The 15,314-nt window shown below is 42.1% G+C and overlaps 1 protein-coding gene across 2 annotated transcripts in view; it reads left to right on the forward strand.

Annotated features, from left to right (window-relative positions):
- The first annotated feature begins 619 nt into the window (after positions 1-619).
- Positions 620-15,314, forward strand: part of sash1a (SAM and SH3 domain containing 1a) — a 271,869-nt gene continuing 257,174 nt past the window's right edge. For both annotated transcript variants that reach the window (XM_084736840.1, XM_084736841.1), the window contains exon 1: positions 620-1,279. In XM_084736840.1, coding sequence (XP_084592966.1) covers positions 776-1,279 — 504 coding nt within the window. In that variant the 5' untranslated portion in view covers positions 620-775. The remainder of the gene's footprint in view (positions 1,280-15,314) is intronic.

A 15,314-nucleotide genomic window follows, 5' to 3' on the forward strand; every position in this document is an offset into this window, starting at 1 on the left:
GTGACCCGCTGCATGCCCCGAGGCGGCGTGACAACTTGGGAGAGGGGGAGAGAAAAAAAGAAGGGACTCGCATCACTATTTTTAAATGGGCACAGTGAGATTTGGGGGGCGTGGACGGTTAGAGGAGCAGCAGCAGTGAGCATGTTGGCTCTTGGCTGCAGTTCCAGTGGAGTGATGATGATGTGCCGGCTGGAGGAACCGGACTGCGCGTAGACAGACTGAGCGGCTGGACGCGGAACCGTCAAGCGGCAGCGGACTTTCTATCATTTCTGGCGTCATTTGGATTTATTTCTTCAACGCGCTGCCGTTTGGCGATACAAAGGACTTTGCAGGAAGGAGGATAAGCGGCGAAAACGTGTTTCTTTTTGAGGACGCAGCAGTTGCCGTGCGTAACGGACGGAATCTGGTCTGAATGACAATAGTTTGAGGCAAAGCTTTCCTATTTGTTTAAGGAAATTATTGGATGTGACTGCGCATGGGGAGAAATTGATCTTGAAACGACGTTTGGGATTTGAAAGCCGCGTCAAGTGAAACTGAAGTGATCTTCATTTGTAAATATTGACAGGTGTTACAGTCTTTCATTCACTCTCGACTCTTTTTTTTTGTCTTTAAACCACACGGTTGGGGATGGTAACCAAACCTTTGCTATGGATGATCCAAAAATGTGTTTAATGCAGTTATCTTTACTTTCCTACTGTTATTAAGAAGCTTATGATGCGTCTGAAACGCCGAATGGGAAAGTAACCAGTGTCTTCTTGTAGTTGTAACAGCCAAAATGACAAGCAACGGACCTGTCATCGTCTTCGAGTGGCTCAAGACCCTCCAGCTCGCTCAGTATGTCGAGTCTTTTGTGGATAATGGATATGACGACCTGGAGGTTTGCAAACAGATCGGAGATCCCGACCTGGATGCCATCGGCGTCTACATCCCGCACCACAGGCAGAGGATCCACGACGCGGTGAGGAGGCTGAAAGAAGAAGCCCAGGAGACGGCCAGTGGACTGTACTTCACCCTGGAGCCGATGCCCCCCGCCGCCGAGATCTATACCAGTCACATGGTGGACCAGTATGAGTCCAGACTGCGGGGATCCAAGTCCTGGACCGAGCCCAACAGTGACCGGGTCGGGCGCAACGGTGGCTACATGGGCGCGCAGAGGAACCTGACGCTGGGCAACAGGAGGGAGCTGGTGATTTACCCCAAGCTGAAGCTGAAGATCATGATCAGGGATAAGCTCATTAGAGATGGCATCAACCTCGCCAAGCCGCCCTACTCTAATAAGGTAAGAGGAATCTGGATAGACGCAAGTCATGACAGCCACTTGGTACAAAAGGGGCCACAATCATACATGACAAACACTGGACCAAAACACTGCTTCACAATGCATCATGTTTAATACTTATACAATGTAAAATCATCCCACTTATCAAGTAATTTAGTCCAATATCTACTTCAAAATGTGCATACAGCCCATCTAAACTTAAAAAACAAGTCAAAATATAAAATATGCAACATTTTCCAAAAAATGCATAGACTCATATAAACATAACCCCTTTCCATCATCACTTCCGACCCACTAGAAGTGTGTGGTAGTGTCTGTATCTGCAGAGATCCTGGCCTCTCCCTGTATTTCCTTATTTTCCTCATTATTTTGTTATGCTCCGGAGGCTTTACCAACCCAAAACATCAGTGTTTGACATCCTGGGGAAGAGACTCAGCATTCAGCTATCTTTCTGGTGCATTTGCAAACAGCTTGGACAAAGTATACTATTCTAACTTTAAGTATAAGATTCAGTATTAAGTTTATAAGGTGAGAATATGACAGCTGGTTGAGAAATAGTTGTAATTGCTTGGTCTTCAAATCAATAGCCAGACATCTTTAATATTTGACAAAATGCATTTTTTTTTTACTAAACATGCAGTAGATTTAATGATTTGCAGAGGTGGTTGTTTTTGCAATATGCCAGATGTGTTTACATGGCACAGCACAGGCTGTCACCTGCTCTGCAATGTACTGCTCTAGGCAGGATCAGCAGCAAAATGTATTTCAGGCACCTAAAAAATCAGTATCAGTTTAAGTGTACGTTGTATTTGGAATAATTTCACTGCTTTACCTTGCTGTCTGATGGGAAACTGCCTGTATTTTACCCAAATATCACACTCTCCAAACCAACCAAACTCTCAAACTCTTGTTTTTGTCTGACTACGGTGTCTTAAAAGGTCAGTTTGGATTCACTGAAGTCACGCAAAAGCACAAAAGTGACAGATCGAGGCAGCAGTAGACCAGCAACTCCTGTTTTTGCTTAAGGAGTTTGGTTGAATGAGAGAGAAGAACCCGGGTTCCTCTGATAAGGTAAGAGGAACCCAGACAGACATAGTCAAGACGGTCACATCGCACAAAAGGCAGTCCTTCCCGGAAGTTGCAATTGCAACAGTTAATGCAAATTTCTCTTTGTGCACTTCTATATTGCTAATCTTGTGCTGTTATGACTGAGTTTGAGGTCCAAAAACATTTTGCTTCTTTGTAAAATACCTCCTCCTGGTGCGTTTCTTCATTTGCAAATGAAGCATATTTTGTTAGAATTTAGTAATCCTGAGCGTTTTGGTAAGGTTATTTAGCACCCTTTGCTCAGAGTGTGGTTTTAATCAAACTTACTCCCACAATTTCATTGCACAAAAATCCCCCAAAAATGCCAACATGCATTACAATTTTTTAAGAAAAGCTGGTCTGAAATCAGGCGTCTTAGGCTGCGACAAATCCCAAAAACAGCCCACGAAATCCTGGAGGGACTGAAAAGGGACCATCACCTGCCAAAAGTCTTACATGACAAACACTGGATGAAAGCACTGCTACATAATTCATCATGTTTAATTCGCCTACAGTGCAAAATGATCCTGCTTAAAAAGTAATTTAATGTGATATCCACTCAAACATATGAATAAAGACTCTCTAAATTCACCTCTAGATTCAGTTTTCATTATATAAGGTGAGGAAATTACACCTTATGTAAGAAAATATTTAAATTGGTTGGTTTTCAAAACAACAGGCAAACAAGTCTTTGGGGAAATACAGTTTTTTAGACTACACATTCAGTAGATTGAATGATTTGCAGTGGAGGTTGTTCTTCCAATCTGCCAGAGGCGTTCATATGGCACAAAAGGTGCTGTCACCTGCTCTGCATCATCTATCATTTGGTTGAAAGCCTGCTGTCAGTCAGATAGAGCACGTCTTGTGTACAAGGTACATTTCACTGACATCAAAATAAGGAAAGAAGCTGAGCCATATAGGTAAATGCCAGTGAGGTGCCTAAACATTTTCAGCGCCGCTGCACTTTGCAGACGTGTGAGTGGTTGCTGTCACTGTGAATGATGGGAATGAAGTTGCTGCAGATCAATAAGCAGGGAGCGGAGAGAGGAGGAGATCCTGAGGAGCTTTCAGCCCGTCTGAGATTTCCTGTAGGGGGAAAAGATTTACACTCTGATTATTAATCTACTCTGACCTCACCTGTCCACTGACTCGCCTCAGCGTTCAGCGTGGGTGGATCAACCAGGCCCACGAGCATGTGAGCCCCGGCTCTTTGCTGTGATGAATGTGCGATGGCCTGTCGATGGCAGAGGTTAGTAAATGAAGAGCGCCCAGCTGGGGTCGGCTGTTGCAGTCCTGTGAGGAGCCAGACTCAGAGGGCCTCTTGTTTTCTCAGGGCCGATAGTGACCTTTCTTCAGAAGTGTCTGAATCATATGCCTGGCCAGCTGAGAGGGCTCCGCTGAATGACTGCTGTTTACATACAGGGAGGCTTTTGACTGGCGTGTCTGCAGGCCATTGAGGAGGCAGAGGTCCTCTGTATCTTGTTTTTGCTGGGGACAAACAACAACATGCAGTTTTGTTTGCAGCTGAATTTCAAACCTGACACTGCTGCAGTTAGATGGACAATTTTTCTAACATCCATTTGATTAGAGATTCCAACTTAAAGGAGCAATATGTGAAATTGCACATCCAAAAATGAGTACTACAGTCCAAATAGAGGGTTGGATCCACACACTGTGTGTTGAATAGGTTGAAATCCTATTTAATATAAAGTCTGTGGTTGAAGTGAGTTATTTCTACCCGCCCTCTCCTCCCCAGACTCAAGGAGGCCCAGACAGGCTGCAGGAACACTGCAGGAGTGCAAGACAAGCACAACAATCTAAAAGATTAGAAATGATGTCTTATGACTCATAAATGGACCCTTACTCATTTGGTGAATGTTCAGCACAAATTTGAAATTTATTTACAGCAAAATGGGCAATCCATAACACAAGTTAGAAAAGTAGAAAGGAATAGAATTTTCAAACCAGAATTTCCTTGAATTCCTTCCTTGAATTATTATGGTCATTTTATAATTTATTACAGTAAAAAATCCTGATTGGGCCAGTCTCTTTCGATTAAGGTTGTTACATAAGACATTTTTTTCTGATTGGGCTGTTATCCTGATTGTTAGTGGAACACTGGGATCCATGTAAATGCAGCTCATGATAATAACACTCCAGAGTAAAAGCAGGCTTCTTATCTGGTCATCAGAACCGACCAAACCAGTCCCCGTCTGTGCATGTGGTTTGGTAGCCTGGTAATGGGACAACACATATTTCTGACATTAATTCTTGAAGACTTAGAAATTAGGTCTTCTAGTCATTCAGGGTTAGACCCCCTTAAGGAAATGTTCTTTGTGGTTTTTGATTTAACTGAACCTGTTGATTAGTTTCATTTTATTACTTAAAGAGCCTGAGTAAATATCTATTCTCCCAAAATGCATGGATTTATATTAAAGATGGATGGGGGATAAAATGAATAGACTTCAATATTTCGACTCTCCTGTTTACGACTCTGTGTGTCAGTTGGATTATCTGTGTGTTTGCTGGAAACAAACGGCAACATGCAGTTTTGTTTACAACTGAATATTAAACCTGACAGTGGATGTGCAATTTTCAGTGATAATAACAATCTAGAGTAAAAGTAGTCTTGCTGACTGGTCAGCAGAACAGGCCAAACCAGTCCTTATCTATGCATGTGCATGTGGTTTGGAAGCTTGTTTTGAATACTGGAACTTTTTGTGTCCTTAATCAGCGATACATTTATGTCTGCCATTATTTTAGAAAGTCCCTTTTGTCCTCCAGGGTTAAGGTTCACTTAAGGACATGTTTGTGGGTCTGAGTAACTCGAACACTTGATTCATGAGCCTGTTCATCAGCTTATTTTCAGTAATTGAACAAGTCTGCAGAGTGTCTGCAGCATGCGAGTGAAGCAGAGAGAACCTTCTTTATCCATTAATGGTTTGACACATGCAGACCTGATGTATTTTAGTTCTGAATGACGGGCTATATACTGAACATTTACTGGATCCAAACTAATACCAGTACCAGCACACATCACTTTATTGGCCTCCAGCCTCAGCATTGAAGAGCTGAGAGTTTATTTTTGATAGCAACAAGTCTGGATTTTATTTCACCAGACTGCTTTATTAACAAAGGCCAGACGATAACTTTTCAAGCTCAGTGATGGATAAGTACCAGCTGTCCGTGACCTGACAAACTCAAAAGCCGAAAGTTTTGCCATATTTTATGGTGTTTTAGAGTTCACTCTGTAGGTTATCCTGTTGAATTTGGTGCTAGCATGTTGCTAATGCAGCTGCACAGGCTGGGGCGATGTTGGACTAATGTTGTAATATTAGGGGAGAGTTTTCATGGTGCTTTTTTGTGGAAGTTAGCACTCATTTAGGCTACGGCTGTGCTCTGTGGCTGATCAAGTTAATCAAGAGGTAACATGCAGCTTTTTTTTTTTCAATTGACCAATTGATTAGTATAAAGGTGGATAGAATTTCAGTCTTCCAAGATTTTCTTTGGTTGACTTCTGCCGTAGAACTTTAGTAAATTGTCACTATGGCAGTGAATCTACAGTGTTGAGTGCTGCAGCTTCTCAAGATCAACTGCTGGAAAAGTGAAGGGGTTTACCCCAAAGTAAGCTGAGCAGGGAAGGCTAACTAAAGCTAATGCTAATGCTAGCATTGCTAGCAGAAGCTTTGCAATCCAGCTTTGAAATGTGGTAAAATAAATCCATAATGATAAACCCAACACCCCTTCTGTAGTCATTTATCATTTTTTTTCCATTTTTAAAGCAGTTGTTGTTTTTAGGATGTTGTTAGCTGTCCACTGACAATCCCATGATGCTTTGGGTTGAGTCTGTCGGCCAATCAGAGGCTTTGTTCCTGACTTGTCAACCAATCAGAGGCTATGTAGCTGACTTGTGTGTGACGTGTGGTCCTTAGGTGTATTAATAGATCCAATTGCTGATCTCAACATGAGATTGACCCTTCAGTAATGACCTCGTCCTGAGTCATTATATGTTCTGTAAAAACGCATATATGACTCAGAAGTGTTTAAAATTGCCCACCACAAGGGTCGGGGGGTTTGGGTACCTCATTGTCTCTTAATCCTGCTTACAGTCCTGTGTGTCAGTTGGATTATCTGTGTGTTTGCTTATTCATGTGTATGCAACGGCTTTTCACTCTCACTTGCCATTCCAACTGAAACACATGCTGAAAATATGGTGTTCATGTGAAACTCATTCGCAACTATATCGACCTTTATTCGTCTGCATTATCATTTATTTTGTAAAACCCAAACCTCATGTACTCTTCACCGTACGTTCTTGCTTCTAAATTAGCTTTTCAAACTGACACCAGTTCTGATTCCAGCTTTTTTTTTTTTTTTGCATGTGTTGTAAGCTCTTTGTGCCCGTACGTACATTTCTGCCACTTTGGCTAACTGTGAATCCCACAGAGATTTAGGATTTGCGAGGGATTATCTGTCAAACCAGGGCTGAAACAAAGTGTTGGTTCCAGAGGGTTAAACTATCTCTCCCTTTGAAGGCTGTATTTATTTAGAGCCAAAGCTTTGGCATTGAGGCTTTGGAGGGGGAATGAGCAGGTCAAGGTCTTTCTCTGTCTCCCTCTCTCTCTCTCGTGTGTGTGTGTGTGTGTGTTACCCTGTAGTTTGGAATTGGCTCCAGCCCAGTGCTTTTCTCCCCGAGAGGAGTGAGAGGAGTGTAAGAGATGGAGCGGTGACCAGCTGATGGAGGTTTGACTAACTGGGCCGTGATTGGTCTGCAGATATCTCCCCTTTCTCTGCCTTTGAGACGAGATGTCACCCCCGGCGGAGACTGAGACCGGAGAGGCAGACGCAGGGCAATTACAGGACACACAATGTCAGTCTCGGGGGACGTTGATTGTATAGTATAACCAAGATCTCCATCCACATTTAAACTGTCCTCTGTGCTCTGGATACGCAGGGATTTTCATGGACTGACGTCTCTCTGTTCATCTCTGTGCTTTGTCTCCATTGTTTGTTATTATGCAAAAAGAACACAGTTAATATAAGCATTAACATTCAGAAGTCCTCTCTAGTGTGCAATAGATTATTATTATCAAACAATCCACTGAAAGGGCTCTGCTGTGTGTAATAAATACCCATGATCCTTATCAACACCGCAGAGACCCCTCGTCTGAGAGAGAGTATTATTTCTTATGATGTAAACAAACACTTGTGCTACAGGCTGCACATTTCTACATCTCTCATCAGGGAACAATATAAGCAGAGAATACGGTGCTGCCAGTTTGACTGTCATTGAACGCACCGCGGTCGTAGAGTTAACGTTACGTTTGTTCTTTTGGTGAAATCGTCCTCATAAATTTTTGATATAGTGAGAGTAAATGTTCTGTTTTTTTGTTTTTTTTTAAGTGTTTGTCAAGTGTGCAGTCAATATGTCAGGTCTTTGGTTTGATTTTCAGAGAGGTACTGTGCTGGAAACTGTGCCAAGGAACAGGTTGTATTGTCTGCTCACTGGCTTGTAGTCAAACAATTGTTATCCCAAAACAAAAATGAACCCACACTTTTTTGATCAGTGAGTATCTAATAACATTTGAAGACCTTGTTTGATATTAGAGCTGGTTTTTAGAGTCAGATGATGCATCGTTCACAGCTTTTATTTCATGTTTTTGTTAATTACAAGGGATTGGCACTGATAGCCCTTCATTGTTAGATTCATGTACTGTAGGGATGGCACAATTTCAATTTTAAACCGAAAATCGATTGAAAAGAGCTTTCAGTTTCAATAATTGAATTAAAAAGGTGGAACTGACAGTTTGGCTCATGACCAAAGAAAAAAACAACACATCAGGGACGACACGGTGTAGCTTAACAGCCATTAATTCGCGCTTAATACCATACACACTGTCATGGTGGCCCTGATTTTATACATTCAATCTTTCCACTATCCTTGTACACTCTGGTGAGCCACCAATCCATTCTGAGCAGCGCTGTTCTCATCATCTGTGTGTCGTTGCCTTGGAAGTTCTTGATGCTTGTGTTGATCTAACATCTCCTTTTTTTAAAGTCTGTTTATTAGAATTTTCAGCCATGGGTTACGTAAATTGAATTTTGAGTTTCTCTATGTTGGGTTTCCATGTCATGATCCATAGTAACATTTTTCTCCAATCCAAGTAAATAAGTAGATAAAGTGCAGCAATCAATCATGCACACTGTTTTCATGATGTGTTAATGTTTTGCAAATGGCTTATTTCTATGCAGTAAATGCAGCTTAATAAGTCATCCTCTCCTGGTGACCACTTTGTTTTAGGTCTTGAACATGACGCTGACCATCCTGCACACCTAATTTGTTTAGCAGGTTTTTCTGTGTGTATCACCAGACCTGAAAAAGATTCTAAGGGACATTTTATCCAATCTGTGATGTTTTATGTTCAAATCTGTGCTCGTTCTGTATTTCAACTGGCTGCAAAATACATTTTACCTTGGGGACAGCGCAGTTAAAGTTGAGGTAGAAATTGAAGGGTTTTGTAGTTGTCAAATAAATGCAGTGAACAATGGTTGTTCTATTTTTCACATCCAGTTCCATTTCCCTTCTTTTTCCTTGCCACCTCTTCTGCTCCAGTTAATGTCTTTATCTTATCAGAGAAATACCTCTTTTGCTTTAAATACTTCTGCTCAGTGCCAAACAATTTGCCGATGTGTTCTCATCCTGGTCTCATCCAGAGGCCGGTCCTGAAAACAGCAGAGGCAGTCAGTCATAATAGCGCCTCATTGTTGGTGCTGTGTTTCGGGAGGAAGTGGAAGCTAAACACTGGGAGATTCTCCATTGTTTGTGTGGAAGCTGATGGAGCCGCGTGTCCTTTCACTACTGCTCTGTTTTGTATTCCCAATTTCCGTCCATTGAAACGGGCCGCGGAGGCAAGTGTCCAGCATTGTGCCGATGGGTTGGTGATAAAAACCTGGGTGTCATGCAGAAAGAGAAAGGGTTGTAAATAGATGGGCACATTGTTTTCGCTGGCTAAAAGAGGTTTGGTGGGTACTGGGGTGGGGGGGATCCCCTGTCTCCACCAGGGCTGGGCGATACAGGGAAAATATCCAAATATCAATTAATGTGGAACATAGCAGATGACTATATTATCATATTTTCAGTTGCAGTTATATATAAAGTGTTAAGAAGACAAGCTCAGATTGCAGTATAATATTTACTGGAATACTGTGAGTTGTGTTTGCTGTTGAAGAAATAAAAAGTCTCTTTTTATGTGACGAAGAGGGGAGTGGATTTTCACTCCTCTCATCTCGCTCCCATAAAAATACTTAGGTCCCCTCCCAGTCCCCTGACAGAGTCCTTGTCCCTGCCTTGTCCCTGTCCCAGTCCCAGAAGAATGATTCCCATCCCATCTCGTTCCCGTCAATCAACAGCCCAGACATGTCATGCTCTGGTCCAGGCACCAGAGCAGACAGGAGAGAATATAAAAAGACTAAAAAGAGAAACTGAACAGCTAACATCGTGCTCAAAATAAAGTAAATAGTCTATTCATATTAGAACTGTGTGTTTATATATGAAAAAATCAACCTATTGTTATTATGATTCCTGATCACGCCTGCTCCTGTTCACTTTTTTTCCCGTCCCGCCCCTGTCCTCATGATGAACATGAAATTGACTTCCATCCCGCAGGAGCGAAACCCTCCAGTTAGTACGTTGTTTTCTTGTACTCTTCACAGCAGAGTCGGTCCAGACTGTGAAACTAATCTGAAGCTAGTTAGCAGCTAAGAGTCATTGTGATTTTTTTGCTGTGACGTTAAAAAAAAAAAAAAAAAAACAGAAAGAGAAATCCGATCAGTCACTTGATTGCGTTACCCTCCCCGCAGCTTCCAGCTCCGCAGCTCTGAACGGTATCTGGGAAACCTCCAGCTTTTGAAATTGTCTATAGCCTGACTCACAGCTGCTAGCCGCTACACACAGGTTCGGCCGGTAACACACACGCAGCTAGGCCGTGGGTGTGCTAACAAGAGATGGAGGAAGTATTCAGGTCCATTACTTAAGTGCTAATACCAAACCCACTGTGAAAATACTCCACTGCAAATAGAAATTGTGCATCCTAAACCTTACAAAGGTTAAGTAAGTGTTATAGCAAAATCGCTATCACTAAATCTGTGCTATTGTAGCTGTTATTGTGGTAAAAAAAAGAAGGTCTCTGGAATAATCTGATGGATTGTGTACTTCCCAGTCAGAGTTCCTCCAGGAGTTGCTGGTGTTTTAGCAGGGCTAAGGCCGATCCTGCAAACCTGGCTGACTGACTGACCATTAGTATCATCATTATCTGCTGTATATGTTGTGCATAATCTCTGTTACTGAACTGCGACTTTAGAGGATGTTATTTTAATCTCTGTGTCCTGATTTGGGTCTTTTTGTGGGGATCTGCGGTAAAACCCGGAGGAGACTTTCTAAATTTGCTTTCTTTTGCAGTTGTGAGCGGGAGTGGATCTGACATGTTATGGGATTGTGGGGAAAATATAATGGACTCCAAACTGAGTAGACGTTTTTTTTAATGCACTGGTACTGGATCAGGACTTCATATCAAATTGGTACTGGGAAGGAAAAAATTGTATCGGAACATCTCTAGTTTGCATTAGTTAAAGTTAGATGTTAAAGGCCTTTCTCTGACTACTTCAGAACAGCTGATTTGATGTGGTGGGTGGGAACCATGAGAGGCCTCCAGCTTAACGGACCTTAAGAATGTAAGAAATGCAGGAGGTGTTGTGTCTGTCAGGGGGGAAGTTAGCAGACGGAACGACAGCTTTTAACTGACTGTATTATTATCTTGGTGTAGCACAAAAAAAAGACCAAGTTCATCCCCTTACATGCCAAACGCTCACCTCACTTCCTGTTTGACTCCTTTCATCTTGATTAATATCCCAGCACTCTCGCCAAGCAGGAAATTAGTTTTTTGTTTAAGATGACCCCCTGTTGGCCCACTGTGGTTGTTAAGGGCTCCCAGGCTGACTGGACAGCTGCCAAGGCTGGTCTTCAAAATACTTTGAACGGTTTTAATTGGAAAATTCTTACTGTCCAAAAAATGTTATGTGTTGGAACCAAAATTTTTAAAAAAGAGCTGCAAAGATTAGTCGACAGTCAAGCTATTTTGATAATCAATTAATTGTTTCAGTCATTTTTCAAGTAAAAATGTCAAAACATTTGCGGTTTCCAGCTCCTTAAATGTAGGATTTGATGCCGTTCTTTGTCATTTATGATAGTAAATGAAGTGTCTTTGGGTTTTGGATTATTGGTTTGGACAAAAGAAGCAATTTTTGACATTTTATTTGCTGTTTCAAGTGGCTTTCCAATTCACAATTCACAGGTAAAAGCAAAGAAAACAACTTAATGGCACATATTTCCATTCAAGCTGCTGTATTATGTGTTTATTCCATTCCGTTTTCCGCTACATATGTTTAGGATGTATGGGTTATTGTTGTAAAATGAGCCATTATTACAACTCATTATCTGGCTAAACTAAGAGCTTTTTCATTGGCTCAGTGGAACACTCTAGTCAAAGCATTTCATGAGCTTTTCATTTAGCCTATGTTTTTTGGCAAATATCCTCTTCATCTTTGTCCCATGCTAAAGGGCTGGCACTTTGCCATAAGGCAGCAGAGAGCCTCCCACAACAGCCTCTGAGTTTTCCATGTGTTCCGCTGAAAGCTCTGTTTGCTCAGTCTTTATTAAGGGGCTCCTTGAAGGCGTAATCAACCGACGACTCATAAAGGGGAAGTCATAAAGAAGTCAAGGACCAGCCTCTATTGTCCAGAGAGGACAGGGAAAGTCAATTAGCAAAGTGAGCTGCTGTTTACATTGTGGAAAAGCAGGGTTACATGGAGCACTAAAAAGGGATTGATCACATTCCCATCAGATGGAAAAAGTGACATATACACTCACTTAGTGGCTCTTTTTGTAAACAACCAGCGTGTAGGGCCTTTTAAACCATCTGTGTTAACCATAAACTAGAAGCACCAGTACTCAGCTCTTTGGAGAGCAGCTGGGTGTGGTGAAGACTGATGGCTATCGCACCGACCTTTGACCTCACTGCTTTCGAAATGTTGGACTGAAACACAAATCTTTGATGTAATCTCAGTTGAGACCACGAAGTGGACCACACACTCTTCTGTTTCTCAGTGGGTGCCGCACCTAATCATTGTCAAATTTTGCTTACATTTTATATCGTCTCATGTGCATGCGATCGCCTTTCCAGTCTCTTCAGAATTTTGCACGCTGTTTTGGGATTTCACAGCAGCTTTTCTAAAAAATTGTGATGCATGTTGCAATGTTTTAGGCTTTTTTTTTTAACCGTAATCTTTCCAAAAAAGGCTCAGGATTACTAACCTGACACGCCAGATGATTTGTTGCACAGAACTGTCTGGGAAGTCGTCCTTAAAAAGTGTTTGGCAAAGGGCAGGCACTTACAAAGAAGATTTGGCAGGTGATTGATTAACACAGGCTGACCTCAACTAGTCAGATCAAAGTTTAGCCCAAGCTGGTCAGGATAAGACGCTGTTGCAGTGTGTACTAGCTGTCGTTACGCCTAAAACCACACCTGTAGCTGCCAGCCACTGGTTGGCTGCATCACTACACTACGACGATGATGATGGTCAAATTTGCAGAAAAGTTGCAGTGATTGGTTGTGTAGAATTAATGGCGATTGGTTGAATTTGTATGAATTGTTGTGATTGCAACATCACAGCTTCCTGGAGGGATTGCTTTCCCATCAGTAGGAAATAGTGTGTGCAATAATTCATGGGTCAATTTGCACATCTTTGCTCCTGTTAGTCCAAAAACAATAACTGGAAAAAGAGCCTCATCACACATTTCCTTGAGGGCTATCACTGCAAAGACATATCCATCCATTGGACCGTTCTCATCTCTTTGCAGTGTACCGAGGGAGTTTCTGTCTGTCTCTCCCTCACAAAGACTTGACCACCCTTCTCCCGGGAGCATGTGCAAATGTGGGAAAGCAGCATTTGTGCTGTATTTGCAGCTGGCTCTCTCATTTCAGCAGGACGGGGTGAGAGGGGGCTCGCTCCTACTGTGCCGTTTCTCACATGATCAACTGGCTTCCAGGCCACTTTTATTCTCCCTGGACATGTGAACTTGGTTAGAAAGATGACATTTCACAGAGCTCGAACTTTCAATTCAACACAACTCCTGTGAGTGTTCTCTCCAGGCATTAACAGCGGTTGTCAAGCTGCGATAATCTCAACATTTAGACACTTATTTCATGTTGAAAAATGGAATTTACGCTTGCGGCAGTCTAAATGTCTCTCCCTGTAGCCTTTGGAGATACAGTATATTGTATTTAAATAACATACGTGAGCTATACTATATATGTTTCACTTGAAGTTATGCAGTCATGGTTTAAATAAAGCAGGCCATTACATTTTCCACAGTGTGTGTGTGGGGGGGAACAGGTCCTGATGACACACATTCATGACAGATACATTATCAGAGCTATTCTGGTCCAAGGTTTCTGCAGCGTCCAGACAGCCTGTCTACATGACCTCACAGTATCTGCATCAGCAATGACCGCAGACTGCGTTATCAATACTAAACTCTTGACTTGTTTTCTAATGTTAGTCATTAGACAGGCATTCAGCTGGTAAGTACCAGAGGTGGGAGTCAGTCTGAAGCCTGAATCTTCAAGTCACAAGTCAAGTCAGACAAAATTCTACAGTTTTCACCTTTAAGTCAGCTCAAAAAGTTGAATCAAACATAGCTTAAACTGAGGGTTAGCCTTCTAGCTAATGTCTGACCAGCTAATAAGTTAGCTAACAAGACATATTCAAGTGCCTTTCTCTAAGTAAAGACAGCAAGTTGCTCGCTGGAAATTATTCACTGGAATTCTACATGTGAATGTAGTAACAACTTTTATTTTAACTTTTATTAAATTGCTTCGACGTCTTCACTACTTACATTATGTAAGTCTGGACAGACATGGATGTAAACTGCAACTAGCGATTAGTTGGCAGAGACACACCACTGCGAGGCGGTAATCCTAGCTGAATTCATGTGTTAAAAGTCAAGGTTATATATTATAGTTTGGTGCAGAGAAGGCAGATTTCTTGTCAGCAACAGCAAACAGAGCTGTAAGCATGTTTGTTGTTTTTACGCATTTCCTCACCAGCTCGCACTCCTGTACACAAAAACTTCAGCTTGCTTTTATCCGAGAACTGTGTGAAGTAACCTAAAGAAATCCTGTCATGATAACCCACAGTCCTCTGCTGTAGTTACAGTGCATGTACACAATAATGACCCCGTGGTCCTCTTTGAACAGTGGAGATGGAGGAAAATGAAGATATCAAGTGCCCCAACAGGATGGAGAGTGACAAGAGAGCAGGCCCGAGCATCTGTCTGTGTCAGGATCCAGATTGCAAACACACTTGCAAATCAACACATCCGTTCATGTTTTCCCTCTCTCTGCATCTCAGTGTAGCACACACTCATTACCACACTCGCAGTGATTACTCTGGAGGGGGATCATTAAATGTTCTCATAAAAACTAACAGAACTTGTTAGAAATACTGTACGTTGCTGCTGTACTGTGCAGGCGCTGCGTGCGCGCTGTCACTCATCTCAGCTGTATTGCTTTCGGCAGTCATGTGTGACCTACAGTCCAAGAGGGCTAATTACTTCTGACTCCCACGCATCTACAGGATGAGGTCACACTAAAGGGGATTTGTTAGAAGTTGCCGTGGAGACGAACAGAAAACGTCAAACCATACGTTTGCCCTGTAATCTTAGACTTACTGTGTGTTGCTGGTTTGCATGGCAGACATGGAGTGTGGGATTATTGCATAATAATACCGTAATTCGATCAGCAATAATGCGTGTGTTCCATAGAGTTTAAATATTGCAAAAGCTGTTTGGTTAAGCAGCTTTCTCATGCAGTGTTATTTCTGCAAAATGTAA

The sequence above is a fragment of the Lutjanus erythropterus genome, chromosome 15 (genome assembly GCF_056507025.1).
Source record: "Lutjanus erythropterus isolate fLutEry1 chromosome 15, fLutEry1.hap2, whole genome shotgun sequence".
Taxonomy (NCBI): Eukaryota; Metazoa; Chordata; class Actinopteri; order Lutjaniformes; family Lutjanidae; genus Lutjanus; species Lutjanus erythropterus.